Source organism: Betta splendens, chromosome 21 (genome assembly GCF_900634795.4).
Source record: "Betta splendens chromosome 21, fBetSpl5.4, whole genome shotgun sequence".
Taxonomy (NCBI): domain Eukaryota; kingdom Metazoa; phylum Chordata; class Actinopteri; order Anabantiformes; family Osphronemidae; genus Betta; species Betta splendens.
The window spans coordinates 5,424,931-5,441,720 of record NC_040899.1 but is presented as its reverse complement, the minus strand read 5'-3'; the positions used below and the strand labels follow the sequence as shown (position 1 = coordinate 5,441,720).

The 16,790-nt window shown below is 43.5% G+C and overlaps 1 protein-coding gene across 5 annotated transcripts in view; it reads left to right on the top strand.

The window, feature by feature from the left end:
* dachd (dachshund d) overlaps window positions 1-16,790 on the top strand; it is a 102,978-nt gene that overhangs the window by 46,409 nt on the left and 39,779 nt on the right. For all 5 annotated transcript variants that reach the window (XM_055504990.1, XM_055504991.1, XM_055504989.1 and 2 more), the window contains one exon: window positions 16,589-16,704. In XM_055504990.1, the coding sequence (XP_055360965.1) occupies window positions 16,589-16,704 (116 nt within the window). The remainder of the gene's footprint in view (window positions 1-16,588; window positions 16,705-16,790) is intronic.

Here is a 16,790-nt window from a genome sequence, read left to right as displayed (position 1 = left end):
CCCCATAAAGCTGTCATGCAGGGCAAAGCTGTTGAGTTGCTCAAGGCACACTATAAAGAATTCATTATCTCCAAACTGCCACATTTAATCAGAAAATATCAATTATTTAAAAGGGGAGGTTTGCTCCTGTTTAGAGCATCAGGTTTTACTGACACACTGGATTATACTGACACGTCGAACATATTTTCCTGCTGTCACAGTAGTGATGCTGTGAACTTTTTCATTTTCTACGCCCTTTTTCTTTTTTAACCCCTTGGCTGAGTAACTGTGCGCTTGGCCACTGTAAATGGTTCCGTGTAATCACATCAACAGTATAATATCGTCCAACAAGTAAAATATTTATCTCCTCTTCTCAGCTTGCTGGAAGGACTAATACTTGTGTTGGGAAAATTTTGCACGTGGCATTAGTGCAGAAACACCGGTGACCTCTATAATGAAATGTATGGTACTGTTGACATGGCATTACAGCGATTCAACACTGTTCATTAATCTTTGTTTTGCTAGAACCCTTCTGGCATGTCCTTCGCCAAGGTGCGGCGCAATGCCAGAAATTGTAAGGCTCACCACATATTTCTGATGGCAATTAGCATGCATTCCGATCCACTGAGCCCCTTGCATATCAGCCCAATCCTTACAGCGGCCAGAGTCTTTATCAGCACCCGGGTGATAGGAGTCATTGAACATTCTGCTGACAGCAGATTATTTTTGTTTTTATACAGATGTCAGGCTTGAATAGGTGGTGTTTTCCACCCTTCTCTGGGTCTGTGGGCCTCTTTAGACTCTTTTTATTTGCAGAGGACAGAGCTCTAAGTAAAAAAAACATGCATATATTATGTTTTATCTTTGTCTTTCTCCTCGTCTCCCTATTTGCCTGTGCCGGTATCTTTCCATATCTTAACCTCTGTCATTTCAGGTCTGGAAATAGGTCTGATATTTAAAGCACTGGTAAAGACTAACTGTCATCCCTTAGAGGACAAATAACAACACTCCACCAGTGCTGAATCCTGTGCGCCTCTAAATTCTCAGCGGATCTGTCAGCAGGAAGCCGGCATGCAATTAATAAGCCCTTTAGCTCTAATATCACAGACAGACACAGTTCTGCCAAATGGGGGGAAAAGCTGAAGAGCAATTCAGACAGATACCGTAGAAGTGGAAATTTCCACAAATCTGAGTGTGTTTTCAAGGTGCCAGCATACTGGCCCTTGTGCAGCTGTAGTGGCCATGGCTGTGATCGATGTCATCAATGGCCAGTGCTGCCGTGCAGAATTTGATCCAGCACTCTGATGTTCATACTGTAGGCACGGGGTCCTCCCTTCATTTGAATGAGTGGTGTCCTTTCTGATTTTTGTAAAGCTTCATACACATATATATTCTGAAAGCGGAGTTAACACATTTCAGTTGTACAACCTCAGTAAAGGCCAGTTTAACCACAGTCTAAAGGTTTGTCTGTTGGAGGACATTAGTACCCGTGGTGTCTGTGGTGCTGTGCAACACATCAGGTGTTAGATTTGCTTTTGACAATTTCATTTTAAGCGTTAATGAGTCTGACTAAAATGTCTGTGGATTGTTTGTCTTGACATATTCAGGGTGAATTGATTTTTCTGCGTCTCTACTTGTTGCATGAAGTAATATGTCTGTGTTTCTGAGGACGCATTACAATAACGCATTAAGAAATCACATTAATAATGCACATATTTTGTCACATATTTATAACTATCCCCCAGACATCAACATGTCACAGTTGTTGTTAGATCCCTTTTGGTTTCAATTAAAATCTCGCTGAGGCAATAAAAATAGCCAATTAAATTGGAGCAGGCTCTTCAGAGGTAGAATTGGTCTGATTAGATTAACCTTGAACATCAATTAGGGTTAAAAATAAGCTAAAATGTATATTAATAACTGGCCACAATATTTAATGCTAAACTCTACTGCACTTGCATCACTCATTTCTCCGATAGTGATCTTCTAAGTGATATGATTTTCACTTGATTAGCTTTCATTACAATTTATTTTCTCTCGTGCTTATTTGCGGCTTAATTATTTAGGCCAGAGTATTTTATATCGCGCACTTGTTGTGAAACATTGAGACTTCATTATCTAATTACAGCAGTGTGTTTCCAAGTTACAATAGACAATAGAGATGTAATGATGTACAACAGGCATGGTTCTCCATAGCAATCAACACAAGCCTCTAAAGCGGGGTCACAATGCAGCGTTTCCAGCTGAGTAACTTTGCTCTCTGTCACTTACAGTAGCCTCTTTTTCTGCACACGCACACATGCACATACACAGACACACACTGACACACACTGGCTTCTCCTCAGTGGACCCTATGTGTCAAGCTCCTCTCACTGCCGCGGCCTGGCTGCCTTCAGTTATCCTATCCCACCTGGTAACTAAGCGCCGCGCATCCACATGCTAAAAATACGCCTGGCGCTAATGTCACACCTCCCCGCCAATTCCAGCACCCGCTTCCCAAAGCCCAGGCTGGTGTGAAGGGAGGTAGCCGAGCAGACGTCTTTGTAATTCTTTTAATAACATGTGTAAATGGGCAAGGGGCCTATCGGTCTTTATCAGGCCTGGCGTGCGGAGCGGAGCAGCTGATACCACCTAGGGGCTGGGAAATGCTTGATTCATCTAACAGCCCGTGAAGCTGATTAATTTCACTCTTCATTAAGAAAGTGTTGTGGCATCTTCTCTGGACTTGAGTGCATCTCCACTGCAGAGTCCGCTGGTCCTTCCTGGTCGTCTTCCCCTCACCTTTCGTCTTTACTGGGCCGCGTTCGCGGCAGTGGCCGCCCTCCTCCTCCGCTGTTTGCGCCCTTGGCAAATGAAAGGTCAAAGACACCGCAGTGATTAATGAGCAGTAGACTCTGGGATCTCTCTGTCAACCCCCCGCCAGTCCCTCTCCCCTCCTGCCCTCCCCGCTCCTCGCATTATTTCATCTGCTAATCTCGCGCAGCACTCCTTAGTTAGTATGTGACGGGGAAAAGCGCGTCGTGCATCTGGTGCCGGGCTGCGTGGACACTAACTCGCCAGCGCCAGGGAACTTTTTTTCTTTGGTTCGGCTCCAAAGCAGAGAGCATTATAGAGGAAGGGGGCCAGAGCGGTGGGGGCAACACACAGATCATTGTTAGGCAAAAGAAAAGGTGCGGTAGTGTAAATGGTGGGCTCTCAGATCCCGTCTTTTATCTCAAGATGTTGCTACCAAGTCTAACGATTTTAGTAGTGTGCTCTCAGCACAAAAAACGCCACTTCAGAAGCTTGGCGGTTTTATGGCGTAATTGAATGTGAACGTCACCGCTCCTTTCACAGGATAGATGACACTTCATGGGCTCAGACCAACTGTTTATTTGAAAAAGTAATGAAATATTTACTCTCCATTGCAGTTCAGATTAGCAGCAGTAATTGACTGCGACAGAGGTCTATGCACAAGTATGTGCGTGTTTTATAGCGAAGGAGAGAGGGAGCGAGCGAGGCAGAGAGAGAGAGAGTTTGAGGGCCCCTCATGTTTGAATGCAGATCTTCAGCGCACAATAGGCCTGTTAGTGAGGCTGAGTTTCTGCCTGTCACTTTCTCTCCACATGTTGCTTTTTCTTTCAGAGATAAGTGGGCCTAATGCTGAACAAATAGTGGAAATCAGAAGCCACTGAGAATCATTTGCCTCTCCTTTTCCCATGGCTCCCAAACAGACACCCAAACTCACAGTGACGATGAGAGAGGGAGAGCGAGTTAGAAAAGGGGGGGGGGCGGTACAGAAGACGGGAAAAAAAATTCAATGAGCAAAACAATTTTGTCACCACAAGCAGATCCAATTGAAAAGTCTCCTGGATGGGGAAGAGCTGGAGTTGTCAGATCAGGCCATGGCAATGAATAGATCCAAGCAGCCTAAATTGGCATCAGGTGTGGGCTTCCCCTGGCCGGTGATAGGCTCTCACATTGTGCTGGCTAGACATTTGGCCATTTTCAAATATAATGGGAGAAATGAATGCAAATGAGTGAGTGGACTGAAATGTATTTAAATGCAGATTTGAATGGGGGGCTCTGCGTAGCGCCTGATAACAAGTTGCTTTAGGAGAAGGGCCACATTGTGTTGGATCATCCCTCCAACCCCCACCGCTCCCATCTCCACACCAGCAGTCCTGTTCTCTCTCCCTCTGTCGCACTTGTGTCTCATAAGGGGCCATTGTTCACTGGGTAAACTCTCTCAAAACTATTTACATTACTCATTTATTTGAATTTCAAATATTTTGGGTTCTTTCTCCTTCCCATATATAGCTGACACACATGCAGCCCGCCGCCGTGGGCTATTCAGTAAAACAATAATTGCAAAAGGACAGGGGGCTGTGGCAAGTAAGGAAAAAAAACATGAAGAGAAAGCAGGCGAAGGAGGGGTTCAATCATTAATGTTAATGTTGCTTATGTCCATAGCCTCATTAGAAGCAGCTAGAGCAGCTAGTAGCATGTGTTCCACAAACAAGTTTCCTCTGCCCACTGCCGGTCGACCGCTAGCCCACGGCAATCCATCTTCTCAAACGTCTCCTTCCCATATTTAAGGAGCTCTCATTACAGCCTTTCCCAGACCTGTGAATTTATGGTGCACTCCAAGCGGTTAGCATAATCGCTGGGAATGCAGTCATTTCAGCAGGAATGTGGGAATTAGGGCAGGAGAGAAAAGGAAGGCTGTCAGTGTGTTAATTGAATTTCATAAGAATCCTTTGCAGCAGCTTCGCCTCAGTCACGGGGCGGCACGGACACAGAGGAGCGAGGCGAAATCAGAATCTCTCTTTATAAATATAAATGTCCTGCTTTTCACAGGCATGCAGGAGTAGAACCAATGGAAGGATTACCTTCATCAACAGCAGCTGGAGACACAGCTTACTTTTACAAACTGTTAATTTTCCGACTCTGATCTCAGCAACCGAGAGAGTAACAGGAGGAAGCGTTCTCCTCAAAACCACCTTTTTGTTTTTCCTCATCTACATTTAAAATACAATTTACATGCAATTAAATTTGATTAATTAGTGACACTAACCTCTGGCCGGTCGCATGTGCGTCATGTATCATGCATTTCAATGTCAACCTGCCCATGTTTACTTTGCATTCATCAACAGTCATTATTAGGTTTGTCTTCTATAAATGCACATAGAATTTTTAACTATTTGACACATTGAACCCTTCAATTAATAATTATACTTTTTAAAGAAGTTACTCGTGACTAGTTGCATACAGTGGGCTGCTGCTCTGTTTGTGACTTCAAAATAAGGCAAGATAATTTTTTCACAGTGTTATTTAAAGTTGGCCCTGTTAACACAGGGGGCAGCTGGGGCCGAGACTGCAGAGATGTTTCAGTGTCCAGAAGTTTCCATGCAGTGATTAATAGGAGGGGTAATGTAGTGGGGAAATGAGTAAACACTCCCTTGCTCCTGGCTTTGTGCTTCAACGGCTTGATGACAAGGGCAGAGCAAGGTGAGAATTAAACAGACCCGCAGAAGAAGAGAAAGGGAAAAAAAGGGGAACAACGGGCTGGAGGGAGGAGTGAAGCATGACAGACCTGGGCAGCGAGTGGGAGTGAGCAAAGGGCGGCTGGGAAGAAAGAAGGCCGCCCTGACAAAAGTGGAAGTGGAAGTTTCTCCTGAAGAAGAATAATTAAAAGCGCTCAAGGGAGGGCAGTTTTAATTTCACATGTAAGGGGCTAAAGATTTCATTTAAAGGCGCGGCGAGCGGAGAGGAGGTTAATAAGATGAACAAAGCAGGGAATGTGAGAACATACAGTGTGAGGAAGCGCGTTGGACTTTCACCTGACACGTTTTTAATTATTGAACCTCTGATATTTCTCCGTTGAGGAGAAGGGGTAAAAAGAGGAGATTAACTGATTAACGGTCATGGTAACCAATTACTCAGTCATGGGGAAAGAGACGTAACTTGGCCACAGTAATACTTCTCTCCGGCGCTAAACCTGGCGGAGTGTATCACCAAGGCTAAAAGCACACTCCAGGCTGTGCTGGCAGTCTTAGTAGCTGCCTACTGGGAACACGAGCGGAGAATTGCATAATGCCTCCTTCTAAAAGAGCGAACTTGCTTCTACAGTCGAATATGTGCTCTTGATCACTGGAATCTCATTCCATTAGTGCTATCTGAAGTTGATGTATTCCAATTATCATAATAAGATCAGCTTGGTCCCATACTCCATGGGACTCCAAACTCTCTCACTGCCACAAAATGATCAAAAGGACTTTGTGAACCAGACCCAGAGTCCCAGCTGTGGGCTGATTTGTTCAGTAGTGGTGAAAAAAGAACTTTAATTGCATATGATGTATTTCTTTTTCTTGTACTTTTGGACCCAGGCTGCCGAGGAGAACAACAGAGATATGCCGGCGCGTCTTATCTCGGCTGCGTATCGACCCGAGAACACTTTGCTTTGCTTAGATCACCATTCAAGACTATAATGCAGTGCAGTGTTTGCAACGTTGCACCCTAGTTAGAGATGTCCCCTCTCCGTGGGCCCTGGTGTGTCCCCAGCAGTCCCGCCTCCTTATGAAATCATTAATATTGTCAGTGCAGAGCATGAGAACGACTGTTCCACTGCAATTCCAAAATCCTTTGCCCCTCCTGCCTTTGCATCACAGTACACACACACACACACACACACACACACACACACACACACACACACACACACACTGTTTGACACTTATGTATTATATGTTTATCAGTCTCTAATGAAACACTGACAAGTTCCGCGCACAAGGGAAACTGTGTTCCATTAATAGCCCTTAACGAACCTTGGGCACTCACAAAAAGCCTGGTCCTATTGCAGCTGACAGCAGAGGGGCCCTCAGCCCTGGCCCCCTGGAGAGGGACGATATTAAGCGTTAGCAGCGTCTGCACTCCCTCCTTTAGTCTCACTGTCAGTGCCTCTCTCTCGCTCTCGCTCTCTTTCTATATGCATCTGTCTCCCCGTGGAAGGAAAAGGTGTCTCATTCTATTTCTTGAGGCGCACATGACTTGACCACAGTGTTTAGCATGGAGCCTGACAATGAGGACGGTGTCAGTTAATTTGTCAGCGGGTGTTTCTGATTGATTTATTCATCTAGGGCTCAACAAATGTTTGTACTGTGATGAGTCGCCTAAACCATAATTTACTGCAAATGAGTCCTCCAGTAACACATGCTCACACAGGTGCATCTTATGTTATTCGACTAAAAAATGCATTTATTTAAACTCAGTGTTTCTACAAAAAGAATCTGTCACTGTTTTTTCATTCAATTAATTACATTTATATTAAATATTCTGCGTTTAGTCACACTTCTGGTACGATAACTACAAACATCTTTTTGCATCAGTGTGTCTCTAAAAAGCTGCATCTCCCACAAGATGCCCGAGATCTCTCTATTAGAATGTGACAAAACATTTGTTCACACTAGAAATAATGGCCTGTAACATCCTCTAATGTGATTCACAGTTTATTTGCAAGTCCGTCGCCGCGTTGAACACGGGGGCTATGGACGCGTCACACATATGGATAATTTTAAGCAGATGCATCTGGCGTGGCTACCATGCTATGATTAGTTTCCAGAGCGTTGGTGAGTGTGTAAACCATTGCCGACACGGATGAAATATAGCCTAGGTTCACTGGGAGTGCAGAGAGAAGAAATGTACCCCATCTGTAATACACTGTGTAGACTAATATCAGCTCCTTTTCTCTGATATTGCAGTGAGATATCGATCTGGTAAAATTGTCCCATATTGGAGCTGTCTGTTGTGATATTCATCATGCTGTCACCTCTCCCCAGCACCTACACGTTATTAGAAACCCGGGTTTGAAGAGGTTGAAGGGTTTTAGTCTCCGAGATGTAGCAAACAATTCATCATGGGGGAGAGAGAGAGAGAAGCGAGAGAAACGAATTCAGGTGAGGCGATGCTTGGGTAAGATTTATGTCTAGTCAGGTTGTACATTAAGAATTATATCATCAAGCGAGAGGACACCAGCAGCTCCACTGCTATCTGCTGAGTAGGCCTATTTGCTCTCCTGCCAGGCTTAAATGGAGTTTTTCAACCTCTTATGAAGCTTTTAAGAGACATCTAAGTCTCGGGGAATGCACTGTCTCACCCAAACAGAGCTATTTGTGAAGCGCGCGGCAGCTTGTCAAAAGCAGTTGTCATGAGCCGCGTGTGAGGATTTTAGCGAGTCTGACATTATATTTTGTGTTCAATGCCAGTCACTCACCGGGAATCAAGCCTGTAACTAGTACGTGCCACCTTTAATTTGGCCCACTTCAGGGTGGGACTCTAGCTGGAGTTCTCGTTATTCCCTCTCTTGCTTCTGCAGATTCTTCCGGAATGATCACAGAGATGTACACAGATGGAATCCAATCCTTCCGTGTCTTGCAGAGGAGTCGGGCTTTGATTCGTCTTTAACTGAGTACAAATGCTCGTCTGGGAATGTTCAGGCTGGGGGCTCCCTCTGAAGTTGCTCTCGTTCTCTCTCTCTCGCTCGCTCGCCCGCTCTCTTTTTATTTCTCTATCTGGGAAGTGTGTGTGCGTGCACGCTAAGCTCTGCTCTGTTAGCGGCGATGTTATTGTTGTAAACAGCATTTAAAGCACAGCTGGCCAAATTGATCAGGGCTCGTGTTGGAGTGAACTCGAGCAGCCGAGAGTGGAGCTGCATAAACAGGGCTGCTTGTGTCTAAATATGCAAACACTCTCGCAGCAGTCGGCACTCGAGGGAACAGACACTGTTACTTGTGATGGGGAAGCAGCGAGGAACAGGCCCCAGCCCTAACCTTTCCATGTATACAGAGAGGGAGCGGGAGACGACAGCAACATTTTTCCTGATTATGTAAACATTTCTGTTCCTCCCCAGATCATTTTGGACTCCTCCAAGTATTTACTTTTCATTAATTATTGAAAAAAAGGAAAATTACGGGAAAAAAAGCGAATAAACAGTAGATAATTTTTGTTTAATGTTTCACACAGGATTCCAATCCTCAGTGCAATTAATGCTAATCACCACGGTCTTCCTGTTTAGCTTGAACTCGCAGTGTGTTTGTGAGCCGCTGCTGTCTTCCTTTCTTTCTCCCCGCTTGCTCTTCCTCCTCCAACTCGGCTGTTAGTCACAGAGCCTCCTTGTGTTATGATTACATCACCCTCGCTGTCTGTTGTGTCCATTTAGACCTGAAATTAATCACATCCGACAATCTGGTGGTGCTATTCCCAAAGTTCAAAAGCTTCAGCGGTGAGAGAGCGACGTATGTGTGGGGGGAGCGAGGTGGAGCGCATCAGGCACGTTGGAGGTACTTAGCATTTGTAGAGTACAGTATATTAATTGCTTATCGGTTTTTGATTCCAGAGTCATTTAGAGTCAATCGAACGCATAATTTTCACAGCTATTGTTCTTTGGGGTTTGTTAATTGTCACCCCACTGGCAGAATTAAAAGCAAATTAAAAGCCTTAACTATTGACTCTATCTGAAGTCACTCTCCACAACAATTTCACAAAACAATGGGGAGGATTAATGAAAATGCAGCTTGATTTCTGTTCTCCAAAGCTTTTGCTATGGGGAACCAATTAACTACCCTTCAGGATGACTTTCACTTCTAACTGCCAGTCTTTTCCTCTGCCAGAAACTGGGATTAATTCTCAATTAATCCCTCCAGCAGAACAACTCTGCCTTTGTCTGCTGGGGAGGACATGAGCATACAACACCGAGGTTACCCCAAGCCTGTTTGGTGGAGGAACTCCACCCCTCCTAAGATTGATACACCCTGTAGACTAGCTCTTCTCAAGCTGAAAATAAGAGCCATTAAAAGGGAATGGTTGACAATGATTTTTGTTTTAGGATTTCGAGCTTTATTAGCCATGCATATTAATGAGTCAATTAATTCCATTCGTCCTCGCAAGTGGTCTGTTTGTTTTAGCCTGACCTTTTATCTTAGATGCGTTCACGCTCCGCTTGGTTTAAGCACTTACTCCATACTGTGTTTCCCATAGCGTCACGTCCAAAAAGGGAGTTTTTATGTGTTTAGCACTAAGATTCCCCCCCCCCCTCTTTTGTTTTCTGTCTGGCATTGCCTCTCTCCCGTCCATCCACCCTCCCCCTCTATCTTTTCACCCTCTGTCAGTATGCCTGCTGGATGTATTCCTCTCTAAATGTGACAGGAAATATGCTATTATAGCATGCAGAATATTTGCCTGATGGGATTTGCAATAAAATTACTACATTTCCTTTCCATTAGGATCTCTAAAACCCCTCTCTCTAATTTATGATTACCCTGGCAAAAAGACATGTTATATACATAAAGACTAAAGTAGCCCCCAGTCCACATTTAGCCCGTTCTGCTTTCAAAGTTAGTTGAGAGGACAGGAGAAATAATTGAAAAGTGCAGCTGGACTGTGTACAATCTTGTATGGGATGCCTAGAAAATGAGATTAATCAGTGCACAGACATTGTGGGGAAAAGTTTGCAGTGAATGCCTGACAGTCGTGCTCTTTCTCTCATTTCAAATGTTGGCAGGCTAGCAGGCAGCTCCAAGGGAAATGCGCTCCTTTCATACTTGAGTAATTGATGAATTGTATGCAATATGCAAATGAGAATCCATAAATCTTATGAATGACAGCTTAATTTATGTGAGCCTTAATGAATGCAGGATTAGATTTTAATTAAATATCCTCAAAGGCACCCTGACTGGGTAAGTTTTTAAAGCCTTGTTTTGAAGACTTGTTTCATATGCATCGCAGTTCATGAAAAAGAGAGATCAGTGAGAGTGGTTAGATGAAATTTCCTCGCAGTTTGAAGATAAGACCTGTTCTGTTTTGTTAACCAAAGGCACTTGCAATTAATAAATATTGGAGCAAAATCATATCTAGCAATCTCATTTAGGCTTTCCTGGAACTGCTCATTCTCATACATTTGATTAACTGCGTTTACTTTAAGCACTATCTGATTTCTAACATTTGGTACAGTATCTTTTTAATTAAGAGAATCATCCATTAGGCATGGAAAAGTCAACCAATTAGGCTTTCCTCATCAGTTCCCGTGATGTAGGAAGTCTGCTTACTCATTATCAGAGTCTGTTGATGTGATACTAAACAATCTTAGACTCTGTAGTTATGGGATATACAATTATGAAATCAGCTTTTAACATTAATGATGCATGAGAATAATCAGCAATTTATCATGTTTTAGATCTTTCTTAGATTCCATTTCACAGCTGAGGACCTTCAAACTGCTCTAATAAAGTGTGATTACAACAGGAAGCACTTTTTAGCTACTGTTACAGTGGTTTCCTCCTAAATCCAGGCTGCGACGTGAGGACAGAAGGAGTGTGACCGGCTCCAAGTTCCTCCCTTTTAGTTGCTGCGATTGTCTCAGCCTGTGTGGGTCTAATCAGGACTAAGCCCAGACATACAGTAGGCAACCATGAAGGCACCCACTCTCCCAACTATTACTGATCTCAACTCTGCACGAGTCCACACTGGGATCAGAGCACAGACAGCACTTTAAAAGGGGGTTTAGTGGGATTGATGCTAACTCTCCCCCCCTCTCCCCCGGCTTTGATTTCACACCATTTGATCTGTGATATATTGTTCCGTAACAAAGGTTCACAGTTTGCAAGCGGATGCAGCTGTTCCTACCCCTAATAAATAAAAGTGTGTGTTTTTTTTCCTTCTCTGCTCGCTCGCAAACTCACTGTAATCCGCCTATCTAGATCAGATAAGTGTGATGTGGCTACCTGTGCGAGGCGGTGTTTGGCAGGTGCAAGGGGGAAGCTGATTGAGATAATCCAAGAATAGGTTCAATGCAAATAGAGATACAAGATGAGGGTGAGGATAGATGGATGCATGAAAAAGATGGATGAGTGAATCATCGCGGCCAATAGACTGCCAAGGTCAGCAGGAAATATAAATCATCTTCCTGTAGGGTGAAGGCGACACATGTTGCTGTCTGTTTCAGGGATTTTATTTAGTTAAGGAAATACTAGAATAATCACTTGTTATTACTACAACAAACAGGCATTAAGTCAATAATTAATTAGACAATTATTCTTTAAGCTAATTTCTTAAACTTTTGATTCATAGACTGAAGAATACCTCTGATTTTTACTGTAGCTGATGTATAATCATCTCCATAGCTGACCTTTAGAAAATTATAAACCTGCGGAAAATTAACAAAATACTCTTGGTTCCATGTTCTCTAACTTTTTTGAATCTCCTGGTGCACAGTTAAGGTTGACATATAAAATCACACTTAAACTAGCTAATAATAATTTTTATTCTGACCCATAGTTGAAATTCAGTTTTTTACACTCTAGCTTTAACATGAAGCAAACAAACAGCGTCCGATGTTTTAATACCCGTTAACGCGATCTTTTCCTTGCAGCCAGTGTTGCTATCTTGCTCGTGGTCATTTTAAACTGGCAGTAATGCACCGCAGCCATGTTATCCATGTCTTTTGACAAACACAGTTAACCCCTGAGGGGAGCTGCGTTCATATTGTTAAACCCCTTGATTGCAACACAATAAAACAAAAAAACCCAACCAGCATAAAGTCAGCGTATGGTCTGAGGCCTCTGGATTTCTGCCTGACCTGGCACTTAAAAGGTAAGGAGCTGCTTTGTTTTATCAATAAGACCTTGTTTTCATGGCTGGTCACCACCCCAGCAAACCAATCAATGGGGCATGCTCTGCTATCGCTGTGAAAGAAATGAAAAATAAACCCCAGATAATCCTTCAGTTAAAAGGTTACTCAGGGCGATAAAAGCTATTTTGTTAATTTATTTACTCTCTGCACTGGAGAGATAAAGAAAAGGAACAATTAGGGAATTCTAGGTGAGAGATTTTAAAAGGGCAATGACATTGGGTTAATATTTTATAAGGCCTGATTGGCAGAGACCTGGAGAGGCGTTTTGTTTACACAGGCCCCAGACGGAATGATTCTCTCGCTTGTTTTGGCCGACTGAGCGGAAATGGAATAAATATCTCCATCCTTACCTTTTAGAAACGTCAAACAAAAGACCGAGATAAAAGGTTAATGGCTCAATCATAACCACCAGGAAATAATATTATGCTCTTTCTCTGCAAACTGGACTCACTATTGACATAATCAGGTTGAATTCCTAAAGATATCCAACGACGGGAGGAGCAGATGATTTTTGTGTGTAACTGAATCCACTAAGGGAGTGCGCTCACTTGGGCTAAACATTACATTTGTGGTTTCAATTGATTTATAACAGATCATAATCACTGCATTAACGGCGTTCTGGGTAATAAGATATCAGTCACTGCTTCCGTGGACAGAAAGCGTCTGATGGGGAGATGTCAGAATTTTGCCATGAGATCAAAAACCGTGCCGATATCTTGCATGATATTATACCTATTATTATATCTATCACCTTGTGTTGGCTTCCTGTAAATGGGGTGAGAACGTGAATTTAATTATTGTGCTTTTATTTCATTGTAGCACTGAAATTGGACTCGTGTGGAGTGTATTGTTGGGCCCCATGTAATCTGATTGCCTGTGCAGCGTAGTGTGTTGGATAGTATCAGGTTCCAGCCGACTCTGCTGGGTCAACACACGGCCGGGCCATTAAAGGAAGTGTGGTTCAGGGAAAGTTCACCACTATTTTCTTTTCACCATGACAGAAAAACAAGAGAGAGAGAATAGATGTGTAACATATTTGTGGCCCCGGTCCAGAGCTGGTGGGGTCTGTTTTGTTTCCTTAATTGAAGCCAGAGATATTAGAGCTCTGAATATCTTTAGTATAAATATAAATAAAGCAGAGTAAAAACGTTCGTAAGCGACGTCCAATACAGAAATAATATTGTCCAAATAAGTCCAAGTTTAAAACCTGCAGGTTTTGATTTTCTGACACGTTTTAAAGTAGAGGAGAGAAAATGAAGAGGGAAGACAGATTAGCAAAGACAACAGTGGCAAGAAATGAGACGTACCAAAATTCCAATCATAAATCCAGTTGTGCTGTCTTTTTTCTTCAATAATGGCCTAGTTTGGAGCAGTTTCTGTGCCAGGCTATTTAGGGAATCAGCATCTGCTGCTTGATAAATAGCCCGGCTCTTTTGTTTGAGGCCAGGTTGAGTTCCTCTCTGGACCCAGCTTATTAGCCTGGATGGCTCTGACCGCGGCAGCGCCGTTCGGGTTTTTAGCATGCGTGCCTCATATCCGTACGTATATATCACCTCACGACTGTACATGGGCCGCGCGGCTTTGAGAACATTAAATTAAAGAGGAAAATCGTCTCTGCCCTTCCTGCATAACAAAGCGCGCGTCTTTTCTGTAAATCCAGGCACCTGCTCAGTCGTAAGGAAAGGAAACAATAACATTAATTTCTGAGAGGCTTTCCTGCAGCTTGGAGGTTCCTCAGTTCAAAGCTCTTTTCTAGTTGCCGTATTGCTTTCATGGCTGGCCAGTGTTATTTGTGTGCAGCGAGGAGCTGAAATACTATCCCTTTAAACACACGGGCAGGTTCTCTAAACATTACCTTTACCTAACTGGGTCTTTGTACCTGGGTTCTCATCCTTTGACATGATCTAAGGTTGATGTGACATTTTTTTGCCCATTCGACGGCCTTTTTGCTTTTAGTATTGTTGGTAAAAAGCCTTTTACCCATCACATACCCTCTATTCAGGTCTTTCATAAATAATTCAGCCAGAGTACAAGTGAAAGTGATGACAGCAAAACTGTCTGCGATCTCTCTCTCTCATAAGATCAAAGAGGTGCTTCTATAGAAATAGGAATTACATTTCCAGACGTTGCTGGGTTGAGCGGGCACTTATTTCTCTTTCTGCTCCCTTCTCTCCTCCTCCCTTTTTTCTCGCTGCCCTCCTCTAACATGCTGCCACTCGCCGCCGCTTTCTATCGCTCGTGTGTTTTCACTCCTGAAGGTCTGCTTTTAGTCCTAAAACCTCCGGAGCCGCTATACGAGAGAGTCAGCACATTCAGATAGACATAGCGAGTGCACTCTATTAGCAGGACCGAGGTAAATAAACCTCACAAGACACGACTGAATAAATTCCAGCCACTAAGCCCGTGTTGTATTCGAAGTAAAACGCCGCATTACTCTGTGGATTCGGCCTTTGGGAGGTACAGTAAAACGTGTAGTACTGTAACCCGAACGTAAAACACATGCACTGCACTGGTTGAGCTCATCAGCGAGCTGGTATTAATTTAATTGTGAACTTAATTGGTTCTAAACAGCTTGTAAACTTCAAAGCTCATGAGCCTGTGATTGTGTTGCAGGATACGAATTGAACTTCACCTGTACGCCGTGACAACATGCAGCGAAGCCATTGTTAAAAGTAAAATAAATTATTAATGTCTCCTTTTGTAATACAGTATACAGTATCATGGCAACAGTGTCATCTATTCACTCCATTTCTACTTATTATTGTTTCCAGGATCTACATCACACTGTACAGTCAACCTGACGGGGACGTAACTGTGTATTAATGCTGGCACACACTCCTTATTAACAGAACAATACGTAACCATTCTGTCCAGATTAGCCCTCTGGCCCTTTACATCCACCTTTCATAGTTACAGTAAAAGATGGATAAAACTCGCTCCATTTACTGTAGGAGAGAACTTCCTGTGAGTGTCCTGGCAAAGCTTGAAATGGACTATTGTATGTGAAATAATGTATGAAGCCAATATGTCACCTGTGTCAAGTCGCCATAATTCATCTCCAGCTGAGACATGCAGCCCCTTGTTCATGAAGAATAAAGCGCCGTATGATGTTGGCCCCCTTGTTATGTGCTCGTTGCATTTTTTTCTCACCCTGTAGGCTTTTCTTTGTAACTATAAGCCAGCAAAGTAGGTATTGATTGCAACTCGAAGCTGTATTAATAAGCGAATGAGTAAGATGTGTGGAAAGTCAGGGGTGTATCTGCTTTGAAGGCCTTTTCTCCTCCACAGTAAGGTGGCACAGTCATTTATCACGGCTGGATCTGTGCCCCTCGTTTGGTGTAATAAAACTCCCCCATCAGAACCGTCCAACAGGTCTGAATCACTCTGTCACACCACCTTCCAGCTAAGGCACGCATTAAATCAAGCAAGCAGAACATTTCCTAAGGCAGCCATTGCCTTTTAATTTCCTGAAGAACCTTAAAATATCATTCATTACCAGAACTACACATATTTGGTTTTTAAAAGTCTCATAAATCAATAGTGGCCTGACTGCAATAATTATAACAAGTTAACATGTAATTTCCAGGCCGAGGGCCGCGCACTGGATTTTAGCATATGCAAACGAGGCAATTCAAATAGTGTGGGGATATTAATACGGAGGAACAGGTAACGAGGTACGGGTTATGAATTATGCATCAAAAAGTGGTTGATCTTCAATAAAGGAAATGAATTCACCGTGTAATCTAATTAGTTATGGAAGTCTATTATGTTGAGCTGCAGAAAGCAACTGTCCTTGAAAAGAAATTTATTTACAGTACATGTTAGCTCTATGGAATGGAATTGCATTCTGGAGCGCTCCAAATGCTAACACCCCACCGCCCACTCCGCTCCCCCTCCCACCGCTGGCCTCTCATCCACGGCCTCCTCCTCTGCTCTGTGTTTCAGCTCCAGACCCGGACGGCCCCCGAAGAGGACCCAGAGCGTGACATCACCAGAGAACCCCCACATAATGCCCCACTCGGTCCCCGGCCTCATGTCCCCTGGCATGATGCCACCCACAGGTACGGCCTGGTCTCAGTCTGTAACGCTTTGCTGTTGCTAGGGCTCTAATTCTCCCTGTCTGGGCTCCTGCTATCGCCTTCTTTTA